We start from the raw sequence: 23031 nt of genomic DNA on the forward strand, positions 1-23031 counted from the left end.
CACATAAATCCTGCACTGGAGATATGGTGTGGATTGCGCAAATGGCTGGAGCTCGAGCCACGGATGGAGAATAAGATTCCCTCCAAAGGTCTGCAGCTACTGGCCATGCTGCATGGGGCATAGCTGTCAACTTTTCCTTTTGCTTGGGAGGAATCCTATTCGGAATAAGGGAATTTCCCTCAAAAAAAGGGAAACGTTGACAGTTATGGGATGGGGACGAACCACAGGTTCCCAACCCCTGAGCTTTAAGCCCCATCCTTGCCCCCTCACGCCTTCCCCTAAAACTCCAGCTCTGCTGAGGGAATCTGGCTTATCAGCCTCACGTCCAACCAGCCCCTGAACTCTCTCTCCCTCCAAAAACAACACAGACCCACCCAGCATAGACACAGAAGCCACAAGCCACGCAGGCCGCCTTGACTGGAGGACTGCCGTCACGTGACCCCCGGCCCTGGCGGGAGGCGTCTTGCTGTATACGAAGGCAAGGCCGGGTGGTTGCTCAGTCTCTCGTCTCTACCGAGCAGGCTGCTGCTGCGCGGTGTCCCTGCCTGGAAGCCGAGGGCGATGTCGAGCGGGAACGGGGAAGGAGCCTTCAAGCGGCCCCGGCCCGCCAGCCCGGGCGACGGCTTCCACACGCCGGAGAAGCGCGTCTCCGTCTGCCGCGCCCCGGATCCCTGCGGGAGTCACCCGCGGGACTGGGGCATCGAGCAGGTGTGCGAATTCCTGCGAAGGAGCGGCTTCGGAGACCCGGAGTTGCTGCGCTGCTTCCGAGGTAAGCGGGGCGGGAGGCGGGACGAGCGGGACCAGAGTGCCGCTTCGCCTGCGCAGCCTCGTTGCGCCGGGAATTTCAACCTCGGCGGACCTTAAAGGGGGCGCCCGGCTGAGGCGACGCTGCTGCTGCTGCCGTTTCCTCCCTCGAGAGTTTCCCGCTTCCTGACCCCGTGAGGAGAGGCGGTTATGAAGCGGATTGCAGAGCCGGGGCATAACGGGCTCCGTCGCCCGAGGGCGGGCTTAGCTAGTCGTGGCTGCTGCTTTGATTTCGCGGTGGTTCTGGAAAACCTCTAGGAAAAAGGAAAATAGGAATGATACCTGACTTGCTCTCCCGGTGCTGCAGAGGTTCGTCTTGGCGTAAGTTCCCAAAGGGGAAAGGCTATTCGTTCTGAGGAGTAAGACCCAGGATGGCTTGTTCTGAAGTCAATGGCCATAGGGCTACAGTATTATTATTATTGTTGTTGTTGTTGATTGAATTTATATACCTATACCCAGGGGTCTCGGAGCGGTTCACAGAATAAACTCAAGATTTAAAAGTACAAAATAAGCAATAAAAATAAAAACGACAACCCAATAATTCCTTCTCCCCCCAAACCCACATTTTAAAAGGGCTGTGTCTTAAGAGTCATTTGCAGCGCAGTCTACTCGGGAGTAAGGTCTAGTGAGCTCAGTGGGATTCACTCCCCGATAAGTGTGTTTAGGGTTGCTGCCTTAAATGCCCTTTTCCTTTTAACTTGGGTTGTATTTATTTATTTGATTTATATGCCACCCTTCCTTCTAAAGGAGGAGCGCTTCTTTCTCAAACAAGACTTTTAGTTAAAAAGGATTGCAGGCCACCCCACTCTGACTCAAATAACTCTACTCTGGCCTTTTGCCTTTTCAACAGGGAGGTAGACCCACCTGTTTGCCCTCTGGCACAGAGCCGCTGCTCTGCTTTGTTCCCTTAATGACCCATCTTTAGCTGTCCATTGGCATTAACCAGCATTGATATGTTCCGTCTCTACTTGTAATGTTCTCAAAGAATAAGGAAATAACATTTGAGGCACATATTCTAATGAGGGAAAGATACATGCACCAAGTATGTATCAGAGGATCGCCAAAGCATGTGCCATCAGGACACAACATCATTAAAGCTAGAAGTCAGGTCATTGGTTTATCCAGATCTAAAAATCCCCCACATTACTTTTCATGCATGCACTTTTGGGTTGGGGCAACTGGCTAAAATGTTTTAAAATATTTTTAACAATTCTAATTTTGGTTCCTCTGTTTTCTTTTTGTCAGGTTGTTGTTGGTTAAATGTTTAGTTGGGGTTGGCAGTTAATTTTAATTTGGGTATAACTGTAAACTATTTATTATTGTTATGTTTTTAGGAGGCTGATTAGGTTAGTTAGCTTATGCCCAGTGCAAAATATTTCAGGTTGCACCAAAGCATACTTGCAGAAGAGAAATTCTGGTGACTCTTCATGTGAAAGTATGAATGAATACTGGCTTATTCCTGCATTGCAGGCAGTTGGACTAGATGACCCTCAGAGTTCCTTCCAACTCTACAATTCTGTGATTTGAGGATGGTGATGATTTATTTATTAGATTTATACCCGGCACCAAATGAATACTAATCGGAACTCATGGGTCTCCTGTAAAGCAGAAGTCAGAAATAAAGAATAGTGTTATAGTTCTTAAATAAAAAACTAAAATAAATTTAGATTATATTAGTTACAGCATCAAAGCAGCCACTTTACCTACTGTTACCTAGTGGTGGTTACAGAACACCGCCCCCCCCCCCATTTGTCTAAGGTAGTAATACCAAATATGGCTTCTATTGATTATATGATTCTATAACATATTAGATATAACTGTAGGGTCATCTAGTCCAACCCTCTGCAATACAGGAATCACGGCCTAGGACCCTTGTACCTACGGGACCGCCTCTCCTGGTATGCTCCACGGAGAGCCTCAAGGTCCATAAATAACAACACCCTATTGGTCCCAGGCCCTAAGGAAGTTAGATTGGCTTCAGCCAGAGCCAGGGCCTTTTCAGCTCTGGCTCCGGCCTGGTGGAACGCTCTGCCTCATGAGACCAGGGCCCTGCAGGATCTGATTTCTTTCCGCAGGGCCTGTAAGACAGAGTTGTTCCACCTGGCCTTTGGCTTGGAGCCAATCTGATTCCCTCCCTCCCTCTCTTTCTTTTTTCTTTTCCTTCTCCTCCTGCAATGAGGCTATATTTTAATATTTTAATGTTCCATTATTTTAATGTTGTATTTTATTTTTGTTTTTAAGTTGTAATCATTCATCTTGTTTTTATTATTGCTTGTAAGCCGCTCTGAGCCCGGCCTTGGCTGGGGAGGGCGGGGTATAAATAAATAAATAAATAAATAAATAATAATAATAATAATAATAATTATTAACTAAAGCATCCGTGACAGATGGCCCTCCAACCTTTACTTAAAAACCTCCCATGAGGGGAGTAATTTTCTGGTACAGTGTGTGATGCACAGTGGGCTGCAGCTGGATAGGGAAAACAGGAAAATTCAATGGTGCTTCATTCTAATCTGTCTTTCTATTCATGTAAGACATCTCTGGGTCCAAGAATTCAGAATAGCATAGTTTCTTAACGTTCCTTATTTTTCAAGTGATTTTCATTTGTCATCTGCCCAGAGAATTTTGAATTATCAAGAATGTCAGAAACATAAATGTCAAGAGTAACAAAACAAGCTAACTGTTGTCTCCTTAATTCCTCAGTAAAAAAGATTGCTGGTTCATCTTTCCTTTACCTCACTGAATCAGAACTTGAAGAAATGGGAATTGGGTAAGGGAAACTTAAATCTATTGACATTTGAATTTGGCTGCAATCCTATATGTACCCTGGGAGTAAGTCCCATTGAATTTAGTGGGACGTACTTCTGAATGGTCATACATAGGCTTGGACTGCTTGTGTTTCTAATTCCTAAATGGTTCATTGCTAGATTTAGTGCATACCTTGAGCTTTGTACATTTGCTAAAGAAATTTAGATTAGTGACCGTGATCTTTTATCAGCAGAGGAGGAGTGAAGCTGCCTCGATTTCAACAGTGGTTCACATTAATCTGCAGTTCTGTTGCAATGAAGATTTAATGTGACATGCAAACCAAGCCAGTATGTAAAGCATTTTCATGAAATCAGGAAACTGAAACAGGACTTGAACTTGCCATATTGTGTAACATAATTATTACAACATTAATCATCATAACAATGGATGTTACTTTTCTTCTCTGCGATCTCACACTTGACAGATGTCACTAAAACTGTATTAAAAGAGTACCTTTAATATTACCATAACACCTCTATTCCTACACAATTTATGAAAAACACCTTTTCACACAGAGGGCTACTGGAATATTCTGCAGTTTTTGGTAATCAAACATATTTGTTGTTTATGATGCAGAAATGCACCCCTTCCAGAATGATTTATGGCACTGCATAACATGCTAAGGCAAACCTTGGTTTAGTGAGATGGCACAGGCTTCCAGAGAGCTGCTTATAGCCACTTTCTCCTCCAAAGTTATTTTTGCTGTCATGCTGCGGTAAGTCAAAATTGTGCTTAGCATGTAATCCAGACCAGGGCCCATGGTTAGCCTCTCTACACCCTAACTATTTGTTATTGCTGGTGTTTAGTTAGGTGAGAGGTTAACCATGAGCCCTGGTTTGGATTACATGCTAATCAAAATCTTTGCTTAGGTCATCATGGTACAACAGCAAAAAGGACTGGGAAGGAGTAAAGAAACTGTGAGGTTCTCTGCAGTAGCCTGCATTTTTGCACAGTCTCATTAAACAAGGTTTACCTTTGCATGTTGTTTAAATGAGCTTTCCTAGACAAAACCACCATCAAATTAATGAAGCAAATATATGTTGATGACTGTGTGTGCAGAAACAGATGCACAAATAATGGAGCCTGTACATGAAAATGGTGTATAGTCATCTTCTTTTGTACCACATTGGCAAATATTGGGTACAGATTATAGTTTGGAGAAAGTATGTTTTAAAACCACTACAGTTTGACATCTGAATAAATCTTCATGGAATTGGTAGCGTTTAAGAGTATTCTGTTTCAGATCTTTTGAAGATCTTTTACTGAAAACTTTAAAAAATGTTTGCACTGAACAGTAGCAATTAACTTAATGTTAGCGTCCACTAGATTATTTAATAAAATATGGAACGGTCAACTTAACTTATACTTGATAACTTTCAGGACCGGAGTGAGACAGAACCTTCTGAATTGTCTGAGCAAACTGGGACAAAGGCATGTTGACATAATGAAGGTGAGAGAAGCATTTGCACTAATCTGAAAGCAATCTTAGTCTATTCCCAAATCCTTTATCCTTAAAAACCCATGTGGAGGACAGGTTAGGGACCAATAATTTATTTAGGTTAATTACCAATTTACCAATGGCTGTATGATGAGACTATATCTTTTTGTCAGGAGGATTGTCAGGAGACTGGCACAGCTGAATTTTGTTTAGCCTCAGAGACCTTGAGATCAAAAGGCTCTCCCTCCCCTCCCAGGCCTCTCTTATGCATACCAGGCTCCCAAGTTGTAAATTACTTGATAGCCTCCTTTACCTTTTTACAACCCAATCCACACTCAGGCCCCCAGCTGTGCCAGGGTCTACAAATCAGATAACATCTCATCCTGTCTAGAGTTACGATGTAATTGACTCACACCTCTAGAGACTGGGGAGTTTTACCTTACTCCTGCATGATCCAGCGTTTGACATACCAAGATTTTCCAACTTCACTACAGGGTGTCTTCTAGTTTGTCTTGTATTTCTTGTGTTGACAAAGGTTTGTTATTTTTATAGAAGTCTACTGGACGATATAAGCCTTTGGTTTGCCAGGTTTTTATCTGGAGGTTTTGTGCTGCGTGATGGAATAATGGGTTGGGTGGTATGCCAGGGGAATTAGTGGGGATGGAGTTGGGGATAGTCTGCCTATTTCTGTTTTCCATGCTTTGAGCACGGTCTGTGTGTACCTGTTAAGTGTTGTGCAAATTTTCCTTAGTTTGGGAGGAGTGGGTATTCTGTGGTGCAGGTATTTTCAATTGTGTCCCTCTAGGTGTATTCATTGTTTTGTCTCATCTTCTAGTATATATGGGATTATATGGCGTATTTGGTTGGCACTGTAATATGCTTCTATGTTGGGGATTCCCCATCCTTCTTCTGAGGTAGGGAGGTGCAGGTATTTGGGGCTTATTCTTGGTTTTTTGTGTGAGAAGATAAAGGAGTAGTTTTCTCTGCCATTGTGGAGTTGGGTTTGGGGAATCCAGATTGGGAGGGTTTGGAATAGGTAGGTCAGTCAATTGCTTTGAGGGGGAAAATCACGTTTTGCTTGATCAGAAATTCTCCAATGTTTTTGTTTTTTGTTTATAGCTTAGCTCAAAGAACAAATGTATGATTTTTTTCTGAAAAAATTTATCTGAATCTGGACAAACTTATCACATTTCATGTTCTCAACATCTATTTTATTTGCGTGTGCTACTTGTCAGTCAGTTAAGAAATTAAAACCTTTTGTTTTATGGCAGCCATATTGGTGGCATCCGTCTGCCTCAAGAGACAGTGGAGTGTGCCTCCAGGGGTGAAGTCAAATGGCTGTGTTAGCAGCATCAAAGTGACCTCTCCAGGATGCAAGCTTGGACAGTATATATGGAGGTCCTTGGATGCCCAGATGACAAGATCCCACTCTCAACCTCACTAATGTGGTTCAAAGGAAAGCAGAGCAATACATTTGGCACCTGCTTGGCTTCAGGAGTTGCCAGAAGGATGCATACAAGGCGCCATCCAACCGTCTTAGGGCTCCACTCTGGATTTGAGTAGGGTTTACTCCTTAGTCTTTTCTTCTCCCAAAGATATACCTCAAGTCAGTGGAGGATTGGGGTTGGTTTTCCTTCTCCTAGATCAACTACCTTCCCAGGTTGATGAGGTCCATCTGCCCCTCACTTCCCTCTACAACATGTGCAGTATCCACCTTCTTGACTGTCGGACCTATTGGTCTTGTCCGCTAAATCTGCTGGAGCTCATCTTGGCATACAGGGGCAGCCATAGATGCTTTTCGTTATCCGGTGATTGTACTAGCTTTTGAGTACAGTGGTACCTCGGGTTACATACACTTCAGGTTACAGACTCCACTAACCCAGAAATAGTGCTTCAGGTTAAGAACTTTGCTTCAGGATGAGAACAGAAATCATGCTCCAGCAGCAGCGGGAGGCCACATTAGCTAAAGTGGTGCTTCAGGTTAAGAACAGTTTCAGGTTAAAAACAGACCTCCAGAACGAATTAAGTTCTTAACCCGAGGTACCACTGTATAGTGAAAGCAAGTGAAAGTTAAAGTGTTTTCTTCTGGTGCTTTTCATATATCTGCAATAATTTTACATTTTGTTTTACATCTTCCAGGTATTTAATGACCCCATTCATGGTCACATTGAAATGCATCCTCTTCTTGTTCGGATCATTGACACACCTCAATTTCAGCGTCTAAGATACATCAAACAATTGGGTGGCACTTATTATGTTTTCCCAGGAGCATCGCACAACCGTTTTGAGCATTCCCTTGGGTAAGGCACAAGTTCTTTTTGCAGATCTCTGTTTTTCTTGAACTGGTATACGCCACCACTCAGGTTACTGCAGACTGGTTGCGCCTCTGAACATAAGTAATTGCAGTTTCATTGAATTCCATAGCACTGCTACTTGTAAAAGGGAGTCCTTGGAGCACCCCACAATCGCCTAACCTTGACTCTCTTAGGTTCAGGTCGGGGTCACAAGCAAGAGACTTCAAAGCAGGACATAGAAGCCAAATAGCAGCCAATAAGCCTGATGTTTATTTTTGCAATAAACTACAATGGTACCTCAGGTTACATACGCTTCAGGTTACATACATTTCAGGTTACAGACTCCGCTAACCCAGAAAATAGTGCTTCAGGTTAAGAACTTTGCTTCAGGATGAGAGCAGAAATCGGGCTCTGGCGGTGCGGCGGCAGCAGGAGGCCCCATTAGCTAAAGTGGTGCTTCAGGTTAAGAACAGTTTCAGGTTAAATATGGACCTCCGGAACGAATTAAGTACTTAACCCGAGGTACCACTGTACTAAAAAGATGAAGCAGCCAGAAGCCTCAATCAGCGGGTTACATCAGTATTTCAAAGGTTCTCATAATACATCTTGGGATGCATCACTAAGACATCATAGATATGTCACAGAAAAGGTGTGGTCTCAGAACCTGAGATCCAGGCATGCCCCTGTCACTCAAATATAGTCTTCCACACTTACTCCATCACAGTACAAAGGAAAGTATTTACAGTTTCCAGGTCCCTGAGTCAAGTCAAATCTTTGTCTTGACCAGGCTTGATTCCACTATGGGGTGGTTAGGCATTGTGATTGAGATGATTATCTGTCTGACACTCTTGGGGCAGAATATCAGTCATGACTGCTTGGGAAGGCCCTGCAGACTCTTATGGTGGGCTCTCTCACCCTTCCCCTTATGCCTCACTTCCCTGGATCCTAAAAGCCATTGGAACTGAGAAGATTGATACAACAAGTGATTTCTTATGAATTTCGAAAGTTTTCCCATTGATCTAGTACATAGATACATTTATCAGTGAATTGCTACATTTGGTATTGACACTTTCCCTGTTTTCCTTTGTTGGAGACCTGTTACTCAGCGGTGAGTCAAGGCTCCTGAGCTGAGCTTCCCTTGCAGATGCAATACCTTTGCAGATATGTTGCTGTTCTCTCTTGACACTAGGGGATTTGGTTTGACAGGTGAAAGGCAGGAAAATGTGTGTGAGTGAATGGTTTGGTAATGTGCAGCAGAGACTCTTTTGTCTCTGCCTTGTGGTGTGTGTGTGGGGGGGGAGGGTCTCTCACCCCCCTTCCAATTTCCCGGTAACATATTTAACTTCCATTAAAGGAGATTTACATCTAACATATCTGTAAAAGTTAGCAGTGCCCTTCATCTCATATGCTGGTGTGTTCAGTATTTGGTTTCGTGAGGATGTAGGCTCACCAAACCCAAACTCAACTTAAGTAAGCAGATTTTCTGACACTGAGTTTTCCCACTAAAACTCATGGATGAAAATAAATGCTATTTGCTTTGACAGTAGGGCAGTGTTCTTGCTTGCTTGCTTTCCTAAGAATGCATTTTGTTGGTGGATAGAGAGGCCTGCTGATGTGACAGGAACCTTTAAAAAAAACAAACATTTTAAGGCAGCATTGTATGAAATTTGCAGGCATAGTAAGAGAGGAAGTTTAGTTGCATTTCCTCCCCTAGTTTATTTTAAGCAATTTCAGCCGAAGAGATGTTTTCCCCCGAGTCTTAGCACTAAGCATCACAGCACTGAAATCAGGGATAGACCACAGCCTGCCTTTTAAGAGTACAAAGCAGCTCCCCCCCCCCACTCCAGTGCTGGTGGGGGTGGGGAAAGGCTGCCTTTTAACTTCCACAGATCCTTCTCTGCAGAGTAAAAAAGCAGCCTTTATGGTCATTCTACCCTAGTGCTGGGAATGCTGATTTTGTATGTGTGCACATTTATACATGCATGTTTGTGTGTCAGTGTATGCTTGAGTTTTGGACTGCATATGTGAGAGAATGAAAATGTGTGCTATGTCCTGTATGTCAAATGAATGTGGGTGTTTGTGGGTAGTATGTGTGCATACATTGGTCAAAGCCATCACTGGCATGTGGGCCTTGGAGATGTGGCTGACCAGCAATGTGGTCCTTGGACAAACCTTGCTCTATAGGTTTACAATTAATGAGCTGAGTATGTTTAGTGGTATTTCACAATATACAATGTGGGGCAAGTTTTTATTTTATTTATAACCCTAAAATTCAAGAACTGGAGAGCTGAACCTTTTGCCTTCTTGCAACAGGGTCGGCTATCTAGCAGGCCGTTTGATCCGGGCACTGCAGAAGCGACAACCAGAGTTGGACATCAACCAAAGGGATATTTTGTGCGTCCAGATTGCTGGTCTTTGCCATGATTTGGGTAAGCCACTTCCCAAATATCTTAATGAAGCAATTTATGCACGCTAGGTAAAGATGAACTGCATAATTCTTACTTTCAGGTCATGGACCATTTTCACACATGTATGATGGAAGGTTCATCCCTCGTGTTTGTCCAGGAACTGCATGGAAGGTGGGTATGCAACCAGTTATTACTGCTTTCTTTTTTAAAGGGAATGCTGCCTTGCCTAAAAATATGTTAACCACATTTAACAATTATAGTGTTTTTATAGTCAAAGTACCCAGACCTTTCCTGAAGTTTTTTTTTGGTGTTTTTTAGAAGTTACCATATTGATGAAATATAGTCACTAAAATTCCTACTGTTTACCACTCTCTTCTGCCTTAGTCAGACCCCACCTGGAGCACTGTGTCCAGTTCTGGGGGTTGAGGAAATTGGGTATGTTTAGCCTGGAGAAGAAGAGACTGAGAGACAGTACGTTAGCCATCTTCAATTAGCTGAATGGCTGTCACATGGGATATGGAGCAAGCTTGATTTCTGTTGCTTTAGCCTTAGCGGGTACGACCTGAACCATTTGATTCAAATTACAAGAAAGAAGGTTCTGACTAAACATGGAATGGACTCACTCAGAAAGTGGTGAAGTTCATTGGAGTTTTCTAAACAGGTTGGATGTGTTGGTGTAAAGCAGAGTTCCGTGCCCAGCGGAAGGATGAGGAGTACGTACTACATACTCAGTATTGCTTTATTTACAGTTCAAAGCAGATATATTACAGAAAGACATCTTGCCTCTGCATCCTCTCTCCTCGACAGCTTGGAGAGAATCACACAGTGAAAAACAGGAAACCAGTGTACGTCACATCCAGTCTCCCTTTCCCGTGAGAAACTCCAACAGTACAAACTGTGGAATGTAAACACCTGTCTCGTGACAAGCCCTTTCGCTGCACAGTGAAGGAAAGCAGAAACCAACATCCTCCCCCTTTCTGTGAACATCACTGGGCAGCGTGTTCGTACAATATCAGTACAAACCCAACTTCTGCACATAGGTACAGTGTTGATCCCTTGATACAATCTTGGACAATACATCAGCAGGAATTTCATTACCTGGCATATAGGACACCGTTACGAGTCCCTTCTGAATACATTCCCTAGCATGCTGCAACTTTAATTGCAAGTGCTTCGTGCTTTGCTTACAACCTTCAGACTTCAGCAAAGCCAAACATGCTTTGTTGTCCTGGTAAACCTGGATTGGACATTTGACAGGAATTTTCATATCTTTGCACAATTGTACTAACCATTCACAATCCTTAAGTGAATAAGACAGTGCATTCAGTTCGGCTTCACAAGTACTTAAGCTAACTGTTGTTTGCTTCTTGCATGACCAATCAAACAGACCCTGATTGTACATGTAGCAAACTCCAGACGTACTTTTCCTGTCTGCAATGTCACTTCCAAAACTTGCATCTGCAAATATTTCAAGACCACCAGACTTCTGATTGTTAAATCTCAGTCTGTAATGCATAGTGCCTTTCAAATACCGCGCTATGCGTTTCAGAGCTTTCCAATCCTTGACACTAGGATTGTTGACTTGTCTGCTTAGCAAATTACAGCTAACAGCAATGTCTGGTCTTGAACATCTGGCAATGAAGTTTAGCTTGCCTAGCACACTTCTGTACAGTGTAGTGTCAGAAAATGCTTCTTCAGTGTCATCTACCTGATAACCTGTTGTCATCGGTGTGTCTACAGGGTTAGCATCCATCAGGTTTAGTTTGCTTAACACATCAGCAATTTTCCGTGACTGGTGTACTAGAATGTTACCATCTTGATCTCTCTCTATTTCAAGAGATAGGTAGTTGTTTACCTCACCAAGATCTTTCATGTCAAAGTGCTCTTTCAGTTGAGCTAGGGCGTTATTGTACATTGCGACATCTTTCCAAAAGAATAATAAATCATCAACATAAAACAAACAGTACAGTTTCTTTTGCCCCTCCTCTTTGACAAATACACATGGATCAGCTTTCCCTTGCTGAAAACCTAGAGAAAACAATACTTCAGTGAGTTTTGTGTGCCAACACCGTGCACTTTGTTTGAGACCATAAAGGGATTTCTTCAGAGCACAAACAAATCCCTGTTTTACCTGTACGCCATCAGGTGGAAGCATATAAAGTGATTCATCTAGAGATCCGTACAGAAAAGCTGTATTAATATCATGGTGACTAATGTGTAGATTTTTCTCTGCAGCTAGCTTGAGCATAAGCCTAATGCTTTCATACCTCACTGTGGGTGAGTAGGTCTCGTGATAGTCTTCACCTGGTACCTGTGCAAAACCTCTGGCTACCAATCTGGCTTTGTGTCTGACTATCTTGCCATTTTGATCTGTCTTCGCTTTGAAGACCCATTTGCTTCCAAGCAGTTTCATTCCTGGAACTACTGGAACTAGCTCCCATGTTTTGTTCCTTTCCAAGGAATCAAGCTCAGCCTTCATGGCATTTAACCATGGCTCAGCTTCCTTTGAATCCAAACCCTGGATTTCTTGGAAACTTGAAGGTTCAAATACCTTCTTGGAGCTTTTAACAGCTGTTACTGCTATCGTAGCAAACTCATCAGCAAATCTCTTTGGAGGTTTGCCTTTTGTGGCTCTCTGTGACCTACGAATTAGCCTTAAGTCTTCAACACTCTCCTCTTCCTTCTTAGGAGAAAAACGACCTATTGTGAACAATGGTTCCTCCAATTCTTCTCGATCAGAGCTTTCAGAGGGTCGCATAGAGGCTTTCGCACTCTTGAAATCCTCTGAATCACCTGATTCAGTTTCAGATTCAGACTCAGAACCTTCATCAGTGGGAGTGGGTTGTTGTGGTTGCTTTTGACTATCCTCAGTCTCATCACCGTCATCAGGATAACATTGGAAAATTCCCACATTCTCCCCCCACTTTGCATTGTACTCAACACTTCTCGTGAGCTTAATTGTCTTAGAGTCAGTCATCATTATTCTGTAAGACCCTTTCTGATAACCTAGAAAGATACCATGCAATCCACGCTTGTCTAACTTGGAGTTTTGTGGTGAATGAACCCACATGTCAGAACCAAAAATTTTCATATGTTTGATGTATGGCTTCTTGCCAAACATCTTCTCATAGGGGGTACAACCAATCGCTGAAGATAACCTGCGATTGTAACTGTAAACAAAACACGAGAGAGATTCGGCCCAATAACTCTCTGGAAGATTGGCATCATGCAGCAAGGTTTTTAACCCTTGAAGCAATGTCTGATTTGCCCGTTCCGCAAGTCCATTCTGCCATGGCGAGCGAGGACTAGACAAATCGTGTTGAATTCCTTTCTCAGTCAGAAAAGCTTCAAACTGCTGAGAAGTGAATTCTCCCCCGCGATCACTGAAAAGAGTCTTTATCTTCTTACCATGCACATTTTCCAACCAAGCACAGAATTCCTTGAACCTAGGAAAAGCCTCTGATTTCTGCTTGAGATTGTACACAAAAATATACCTCGAAAATGCGTCAATGAGAACCATGAAGTACCTATTTCTTCCCAAAGAGGGCGCTAGTGGTCCAACCAAATCAGCATGAACAATTTGGTATGGTTCCGTAGCTTGCCTACTAGACACCTTACCTTTCGCAGCCATTTTCACCTTGTTTGCTGCGCATGCTTTGCACTTCATGTGGTACCTGCAGGGTTTAATAGTCATACCTTCAACCAAGGCAGGCATTTTAGATACTGCCTCAAAATGCAAATGACCAAATTTTCGATGAAAATCATGAATACATTCTGCATGCAAACTTTTGTTAGAACCTGCAATGCAACAAGTGTCATCCTGCACAACATCATCATAATACAAAACAAACAAACGATCAACATATTCAGCATGCAATTCATAGTCATTTTTCTTTGTGATGATGCACTTCTTGTTCTTGAAGGACACGTCAATGTTCCGCTCAATTAGCTGTCCTACGCTGAGCAAGTTATGTTTGGAATCTGGCACGTAAAGGACATTCTGTATCGATAAGTCCAAACTCTGAAGAACAACAGTTCCGTAGCCTTTACTGGGAATAGTGTGGTCATCCGCCTGGTGAATCGCACCTTCCTGCGGCGTAAAAGACACAAACAGTCTTTTATCATTGCACATGTGGTGGGTCGCCGCCGAATCAACAACGAAGAAAGATCTAGACGTCTTCTGGACCTCTGCAACCTTTGGAGTGAAGCGTGAAACCATAGCCTTGTGCTGCGTTGTCCTAGACACCGGACCTTTGCCTTTGCCTCGGCCTTTTCCACGCGATGAGCTTTCGCTGCGCTGCTCTGTCTTGGCCTTGGGATATCTGCATTCCCTCTTCATATGGCCTAGACGTCCACAAGAGTAGCATTTCACTGCCTTCAAAGCTTTGGCGCCATCTGGTGGTTCCACTGCACTATGGGATGACGTCTGTGAAGACTCCCCCTTGCCCATGCAGCTAGCACCCCGGCGATCTGCTTCATTCTGAATCACGGCAGTAACAAAGTCCACTGTCAGCTGAGCTGTTGGCTGCACAGCAATCTGGGTTGCAACAGACTCCCAACCTGAACCCAAAGATTGTAGTATCATGAAAGAATACACAGCCTCTGGAAAGTTGAGTCCTCTCTGTTGCAGCTCATGTCTCAGATTTTGCATCTCCATCAGATGTAAACGCACATCTCCACCTTCAGCAAGAGCCATATTATGCAGCTTGTTAAAGTAAAACATAGTAGATCCAGCTTCTGTCCTTAAGTGAGCCTCCCTCAAAGATTCCCAAATTTCTCTGGCTGAGGTCTTATCACGCAATAGACAGAGCTCTTCTGGGGATACTATCAATGTAAGTGTTCCCCGTGCTTTGGAATCCTTAGCTTTCCATGCATCTGTAACTGGAGCTGGGGGGGTTTCTGTAATCACCTCAAACAAACCCTCTTTCCGCAGAACTGCCTCTGCATACAAAACCCAGTCCGCATAATTTTTCTTGTTGAGCTTAGGAATCCCACAAGCATCCTGAAGGGCCATCATGACTCTGGCATTAGCCTTCAGCGTCATATATGCTGCTTTAAATCTTGCTGCGTCACTGCTGCAGCTGCTTCATTCCAAAAGCGCTTTTAAAAGTTACTTTCGATTTCCCCAGCATAGTAACTTGTGCCTGGGAGCCTTTTGCGTATTCCCGGCAAAACGGCTTTAAAAGTTCAAAGTCCAGCCATAAAGCCATTAACTAGAAGCTGGCAGGCTGCCCGGAGCAGTAGTACATACCTCATCAATCACTTTTACGCGCAGAGCAGATTCCGATCCGATCCGTCCCTCTGCATTCCGATCCTTTGCCGGCACTCCGATTCGACTTCTGGAGCCCATAACCACGTGTTGGTGTAAAGCAGAGTTCCGTGCCCAGCGGAAGGATGAGGAGTACGTACTACATACTCAGTATTGCTTTATTTACAGTTCAAAGCAGATATATTACAGAAAGACATCTTGCCTCTGCATCCTCTCTCCTCGACAGCTTGGAGAGAATCACACAGTGAAAAACAGGAAACCAGTGTACGTCACATCCAGTCTCCCTTTCCCGTGAGAAACTCCAACAGTACAGACTGTGGAATGTAAACACCTGTCTCGTGACAAGCCCTTTCGCTGCACAGTGAAGGAAAGCAGAAACCAACAGGATGACCATCTGTTGGGGATTGTTTACCTGCTTTGCAAGAAGTTGGACTAGATGGCCCTTGGGGTTCCTTCAACCCCACAATTCTATGAATTTTCTCAGTCCTTTCTTCTCACAGAGATTATGTTCCATTAACCTTTCTAGGGTCTTCTTTCAGTGGCTTCTCTGCTTCATTTGCTGTTCTAAGTACTTTCTATTTTTCAGCCATCTCAGGTTATTGAACATTCCATTGCTTATCAGGAATTAGTGATTTAGCAGCTGAGCTGCAGCAAGAATGTGAAACTAGGAAACAACTCTTCTCCCCCCTGCTGGTATTTGTTTGCTATTGCAGCAGTGGGAGATCCAGCATTATGCTTGAATGAGGGAACCTGATTTAAAGAAACTCTGGCTTGTTTAACAAGCTAGTTAAATTTGCTTTTTATGGCACTTTAAATATTTTGTTTTAAACCAGAATACCTGGATAAAATCTGACATTAAGCTGGGATTTTGCAGAAGTGAAAATGAACTCTGTTCAAGCTCCTGTGAGGGGAGCAGGAGCGCGCACACACACAATGCTTTGCTTCAGGCTCATCCACCTGACATTAAACCATGGCGTAATGTTGTCTTAATGTTTTTGTATTCAGTTATGATGGCTTGTTTTGACAGCATATGCTTTGATTAATAATAATTAAAACTTCCTTTTTTGTAGCATGAAGATGCTTCTGTTAAGATGTTTGAACACTTGATTGATTCCAATGATCTAAGACCAGTCTTGAAGTATTATGGTCTCAAGCCGGATGAAGATATAGACTTTATCAAAGAGCAGATAGCAGGACCCATTAAGACTGAAAAAAGCAGTAGTTCAGTAAGTCTTCTGCTTTGTAAATACTGTGCAATTTAATGGAATATAATGCTTAATAGCATTATCTTTTTTGAAGGAAAATTGGCAGGTGTTGCATGTGGGAGATTCATTATTTTTTGTGAACCATTGGTTGTTGAGCTTTTTATAGATCTTGGAAGAGGGGCCATAGTTCAACAGCAAAGCATATGCTTTGTGTTCAGAATGTTCCACTCTGTTCTACCATTTCCAGTTAAAAAATGCACGGCAGCAGAGCCGGTTAATGCTTCTGCATGAGGCTTTGGAGAATCGTTATGCGTTAGGGTAGATCAAAGAATAATCTGAGCTGCTTCATACTTCATGCAATTCTGTGCATGTCTATGCAGATACAAGTATTGCTGAGTAAGCTTGCAAAAGACAGAGGTGCATCTAATGGTTCCCTTCCTTTTGGATGAAGGGAATATTTGCAAGTGACACAATAATAGGTCACCCTGCAGGCACTTCATTTGCTTATCCTGATATTTGGATGAAAGTGAATCTTTATTCAATAAATATTTTTCTGTGGACATCTTTTAAAGAGTGATGTACAAGTATAAAAATTGCAGCCACCAAAACAATGCAAAATATGTTAAAAACAGCCAGACTTTTTCATCATCTTTAAAAGCCACCACAAAAGCAAGCACACTATAAATCAAATAGTAATACTGTTTTTGCAGCCCAGTTCAAATTAACTGTTAAAAGTGACTGAGGGAAAAATGGGTTTCCAGGGTCGGATTCAAAATATAAAGCTGGAGTTTGCCTAATATCACAGGGAATTGAATTTCCTAAATGTGCTGCTGTGGCCAACAATGTCCTGTTCCGTGTGCTTGCCAATCTGATTGAAACCAGTTGTCCAGGAAGGAGTAGTACTACTTAGACCCAAACCAGACAATTGACCGATAAGAATACCATGGTCAACAGTTCAGGAGAACCAATAGGGCTGTGCTCCTTGCATTCATATTCCAGTGTAAGTTAATTACCTGGCTAGCCAAGGTTGTTTCCATCACAAAACTAGGCTGTGATTATTAGCTCCACCAATTTTTATCTCTTATTAGTAAAGTATTGGCAGGTATCAATTAATCTGTTCCAGCATGTGCAAAGAGTTCTTAGAACCCTGCTTCCTTGCCAGTTTGGTGCTCAGAGTAGATTGCTTTATTGTAATGTATTATTTGCTTTTGGGTATAATAATAATAATAATAATAATAATAATTTATTATTTATACCCCGCCCATCTGGCTGAGTTTCCCCAGCCACTCTGGGTGGCTTCCAATCAAGTGTTAAAAATAATACAGCATTAAATAATAATAATATTTCCACCCCTTTCTCCAGTGGCCTTACCGTGGGCGACCTGAAGAAAAAGGTTTTCTTTATGAGATAGTGGCCAACAAAACAAGTGGCATCGATGTTGATAAATGGGATTACTTTGCCAGGTATGGACTTTGCTCATTCTAAAGCATTTGGAAGATTTATTTTATCGATAAACAATACTGGGAATATTTTACCTATAGACAAACCAATTAATGGAATATCCTATTGGTCCAAGTTAAATGGGATATCTATCTTAAAAAAATATCTAAGTGAGAGAGTCATGTATACAGTATGAGCAGTATATAGACTATGAATGAGGAACCTGTGGCATTCCAGATGTTGCACTCCAGCTCCCATCAACCTCAGCCAGGATGGGCAATGGTTGGGGATGGTTCAGCAACATCTGGAGGGCCCAGGTCCCCCACCTCTCATATAGAGAGATACCTAGCCCAGGTATTTCTCTGTGTACATGTAATCCATGTACTTTCTATGATTTTATTCTATGGTCTTGTGTTGTTGTAAGCCGCTGTGATATATTTTTATGATGCAGGGCATATGAATATTTTTATAAATAAATTCAGTATCTATATGCAGCTGCTGGGGGTGACCTCTACAAGATTTGGGGCAAGGTAGCACCATATGCTGATGATACCCAGCTGTTTCTCTGTAACATATGAACCAAGAGAAGTCATGCATATTTTAAACCAGTGCCTGGGCTAGATGAGGGCTGGATGGAAACCCTATGGATGGGCAGTTCAGCAGTTCTGATGGGTTTGCATTCCCTCTGAGGGTTGTAGTCTGGGTGTGCTCCTAGATCCATTGCTGTCACTAGAGACTCAAGTGACCTCAGTAGCTCATGGTGCCCACTACCAACTTCGGTAGGTTTACAAACTACAACTGTTTCTGGTTGAGGAGAGGAAGCAATCCTTGTTGGAGATAGCAACCACTCTCTGGAATACTCTGCTTTGGGCAATTCATGAGGTAGAGATCATAATGGCCCTTGAACAACTTTTCAGAATATATTGCCTATGTTTTCTGGACTGTGTCTGACTCTTAGTGTTTAATTTTTTTGTTTTGCAGACTTGCTCAGTTTTATTTGTGAAATACAGCTGTGTTCTGTTTTTATCACATGTTTGTATTTTTGTTGTTTTTATGGAAACCACTTGGAGATTTTCACTATCTTAAGCAGTTTAAATAACATTTAGCAATATTTTTCAAACTAAACAGTGTCCCATTTCATACATCACTTTAAACCAAACCATGGCTGAGTGTTGGGGTTCTGAGGGAGGAGATGGCAGCTACTTCGCTCTTCTCTAGTTCTGCTGCTGTGCTGAGCTAAGCCATGGCTTGGCTTAGTGTGTCATGCAGGCGTGTGTTTTAACTCTTTCCAGTGAGCTGTCACTTCGTTTAAAACCCTTGGTTTTTCCAGGAGAATTCTGAGCCAAACTATGGCTTAGTGCAGCAGAACAGCCTGGGAGGAGCAAAGCAGCCGCAGGTTCATGCTAAACCACAATTCGTCTGAAGATAATTGCAGTTGCTATTATGGAAGTGTGTTTGGAGATTATATATCTATATTTTGGGAATATGAAAAATATAGTCTCAAAGAATCCCCTGAGAGTCCTTTTACATTATTTAAAGATGAGGTCCCCAGTGAAGCCATCTTCCTGATCCCTCCCCCTAATTTTAAAATGTCCCCCCCCTTCCTTGGTCCATGCAACTCCTCAATTTGTAATTGAATGACCTTACCTCCTGCCTGTTTCTGGAATATATTTAGGGATTGTCACCATCTTGGAATCCAGAACAACTTTGATTATGTACGCTTCATTAAATTTGCTCGTGTCTGTGAATTTGAGGGAAAGAAGCATATTTGTACCCGTGACAAGGTAAGCTTTCTTGAGGAAAGTAGAGAATGCCAAGTAAAATAGTGTTGGCAGCTTGAAAAACTCGCCGTTAATTTTTTGTCTTTTTCGTTCTTCTATCCCACCCCCCCCTTTTCAGGGAGCTCAGGGAAACACCGTCTCATTTTGCTGTCACTCAGTGTTGAGAGGCAAATTAACCTGAAAGCTAATGTTTACACAAAGCCACCCAGTGAGCTTTATGACTGTGGGTATAATGAGTCCAGATGGAGATAAACTTGCAGTCTGCTAGTGCTGCATAAATTGAGAAGTGCATTTCCAAGTGAATAGGAGACAGTGCAATATATGTTTTCTCTGTTGTTTGAGAACAGAAAGTTTGAGAAAAGAAATGATTTTGGGAGCACGAGGTATTGGCCAAGCCATTACCTTTCATCTCAACCAGCCTCACTACATGTAGGGAATATATAGGCTTACTATAGCATATGGTTGACCATGTGGTGATGGGTTGGAGTTGGTGTTTAAGGGCCATAAATTAGAACATAAAAAGAACCCTGCTGGATCAGACTAAAAGTATGTTGAATTCAACCTTACGTTCTTGCCATAGCCAGCCAGATGCCTGTGGGAAGCCCACAAAGAGAACATGAGCAGTACAACATTCCCCTGCTTGTCATATGCAGAGACTGGTTTTTAGAGGCATACTGCTTCTGATAATAGAGTTAATATAGCCATCATGACTATCAGTTTAGAGAAAGTGGGTAGGGAAGGTTTGGGTTAGGTTATCATGGAAGGCAGGTACAAATCGTCGCAGTCTATTCTCTCTAGTTCCAGCATTAATCCTCATGCATTTGGTTGCTCTTCCACTGTGCTCCCTGGTCTGTGCAAGTCAAGTCACAAGCAAGGCAGAGTGCTTAAAAGCTCTCTTCACTCCGGGTCTGCTTAGCGTTGCCCATCGCAAAATGAGCTTTTAAGATATGTTTTGTTTGCTGGGCAAGGCCCACTCAGCACACAGGCTGTGGAAGGTTCTGGGGCGCTCTCACGAGATAATCTGTCTTCCTGCGAGATCTCAGATGAGCATGCATAATCTTCCAGAGCTGGCATGTCGAACGGGCCTTGCCCAGCAAGTTAGACAGAGAGCTTAAGAGCTCTTTTCAAACCTGGTAACCCAAACGGCCCAGCACAAAATGAGCTTTTAAGGTCTTTGCCTTGGTTGCTGGGCAAGGTCTGTTCAACACACTGGCTCTCTGAATCCTGGGGATGCTGTCTCTCACCCGCTTGCTGCAAGGCAGCTCCAAGGGTTGGCTGGCTATATGTGTGCGTAAGATAAGGGATTACTGTATTTTCATTAAACAGAACAAAAAGGAAATGTAACCACACAAAATTGTTTCAGTTACAAGGTTGTAGAAGGCAAAGCTCAGTACAGAAGCAAGGAAAGTATCCACCAACTTATGAGCATTCTGCTCTCATGAATGCAAGGAATCATCTTATCTTAAGGATCCTGTGTTTCATGCACTGCTCCACTTTCAAGGAGCCCCATGAGGCAACTCCACATAAGCAGAAATTGCAAAAATGACTACTCTAGTGTTCTGGAATACGTTTTTATATTTCTTGTGCATGGATTATTTAGAAGGGTCTAATTATTTCTATGTCCTGGAACCTTTTTTTATTTTATCCCTAGTTGTTCAGCAACAAACATCCAATTTGATGAATTAAAGTAGAATTGGCAGATTAAAGCTGCAGTCGTATACACTCTCACCTGGCTACCGGGCTCATTAAATTTGGTGCAATTTACTTCTAAGGTTATCCACATAGGGTTGCACTTGGGAAGGCTCTTGATACCAGATAGTAAATGCTTTTTCTAAAAAAAATAAAAATATTTTAGGCTATCTTCTATTTCTGTAAAATTGCCCTTGAATCCCTGCTACCCACTCTAGGGCATTATTATGAGCATTTATGGGAGAGACTGTTTCATGTATTCCTGACCATTAAGTGAAAGGAGCAAAAGTTTGCTGCCAGCAAGTTTTATTTATTTATAACAACATATACCACTATTCATAAAGAATATCACAGTGGTTTACAACAGTCGTACATAAAACAAAAACAAACATTTTGTGAAGTACCTGCCCTGAATGTTTCATAAGTCTTGGAACTGTGGTTTTAATATAAAAGATGAATAAAATACTGTTTTTATCTTGGACTTTAGGAGGTTGGAAATTTGTATGACATGTTCCACACACGGAATTGCCTGCACCGCAGAGCCTACCAACATAAAATTAGCAACATCATTGAAACTATGTAAGTAAGTGCATGTTGATATGCCCTAGACAGGGCAGTAACCAAATAAATGCTAGCCATTCTTACGTTAGCAGATTAATTACATTTGTATGAGCTTGCATATTAATTCATTTTAATAATGTATGACTGAAGGAGGAATGCTTCTACAATGGTGCTTGCCAGCTACAAATATTTTTTAAAGAAGTGTTGCCTGATTTATTTAGGGATGTGTTTTAATTCAACCAATTTGAATTTAATTAATTTAAAAAAATTAATTAATATTAACCAATTGATCAATTAAAGGTTGTAGCCCTAGTTCTGGAGTGTCTCATTGAGAAACTCTGTTGAATGTCCCTGTCCTTCTCCTTAATCGTTTTTCAAAGTGGATTTTGATGACTAGAAAAAGTTATATGGTTTAATTTTTTTATCAACTTTGGTGTTTTTGTATTACTCTTTTTTAGCCATAGAAATAAATTTCCAAAGCCATTGTGAAATCTTTGATCTGGAGTTAATATTGAAATTATGGATTCTTCCTCATTTGTGTTGCATGTTTCATATCAGGATTACAGATGCCCTTTTGAAAGCTAACCCACATATCATCATAAAGGGATCTGGAGGGGAAGAGTACAATATCGCTACAGCACGAGAAGACATGGAAGCCTACACTAAGCTAACAGGTATGGGCTTATTGGACTGACACCTAAATTTTAATTGCACCAATTTAGGAAGTATTTCTCTCAGGGTACCATTTTGTTATGGCACTTAAATGAAGCATAGTACATTGCTTTATGTAAATGAATTATATATTCTGCTGTGTGCATATGAAGGAAGTGAAGTGTTTGTATCACTAGGTCTGAAGAAGTAATTATTTATTTATAGTATAAGAAACGGATTTGTTCCCCTATGGCCAAACTTCCCCCTCTCCCAGTTTTAAAATTATTTAAGGGGTGGTTCGTGAAAGAGAAAAATAAAAATTTCCTCCTTTTCCCTGTCTCTCTTTTTACCCCTCTGTAAGCCATTAAGGAGCTTATTAGCTTCGTTTAATTTGAATAGGTTGATATATAACTGCTTAGGCAAATTCTTTTTTTGATCTATTGCCCCTGTAAAAATCTTGGTAGGATGAGTATGTATTAGATAGTGTTGACTCAAAACTGAAACCAAAATGGCGGTTGACTCGGGCTAGAGCAGGGATTGGCAAACTAAGGTCCCCGGGCCGGATCAGGCCCACCTGCGTCCTAAATCCGGCCTGCGCCGTGAAGCCGGAACCCGCTGCGAAACTGAGACTCCTGGCGATGGTGACGGGAGGAAGAGGCCGAGCGGCGGTGGCTCTGATTGGC

The 23031-nt window shown here is 42.3% G+C and overlaps 1 protein-coding gene across 1 annotated transcript in view; it reads left to right on the forward strand.

The window, feature by feature from the left end:
* Positions 1–224: 224 nt before the first annotated feature.
* The window catches only part of SAMHD1 (SAM and HD domain containing deoxynucleoside triphosphate triphosphohydrolase 1), a 35018-nt gene continuing 12211 nt past the window's right edge, over positions 225–23031 (forward strand). The window contains exons 1-11 of the mRNA XM_077929191.1: positions 225–769; positions 3508–3574; positions 4993–5062; positions 7190–7350; positions 9658–9773; positions 9853–9923; positions 16092–16247; positions 17589–17689; positions 19342–19450; positions 21624–21715; positions 22256–22371. Of these exons, the coding sequence (XP_077785317.1) occupies positions 562–769; positions 3508–3574; positions 4993–5062; positions 7190–7350; positions 9658–9773; positions 9853–9923; positions 16092–16247; positions 17589–17689; positions 19342–19450; positions 21624–21715; positions 22256–22371 (1267 nt within the window). The 5' untranslated portion in view covers positions 225–561. The remainder of the gene's footprint in view (positions 770–3507; positions 3575–4992; positions 5063–7189; positions 7351–9657; positions 9774–9852; positions 9924–16091; positions 16248–17588; positions 17690–19341; positions 19451–21623; positions 21716–22255; positions 22372–23031) is intronic.

The sequence above is a fragment of the Podarcis muralis genome, chromosome 5 (genome assembly GCF_964188315.1).
Source record: "Podarcis muralis chromosome 5, rPodMur119.hap1.1, whole genome shotgun sequence".
Lineage (NCBI taxonomy): Eukaryota > Metazoa > Chordata > Lepidosauria > Squamata > Lacertidae > Podarcis > Podarcis muralis.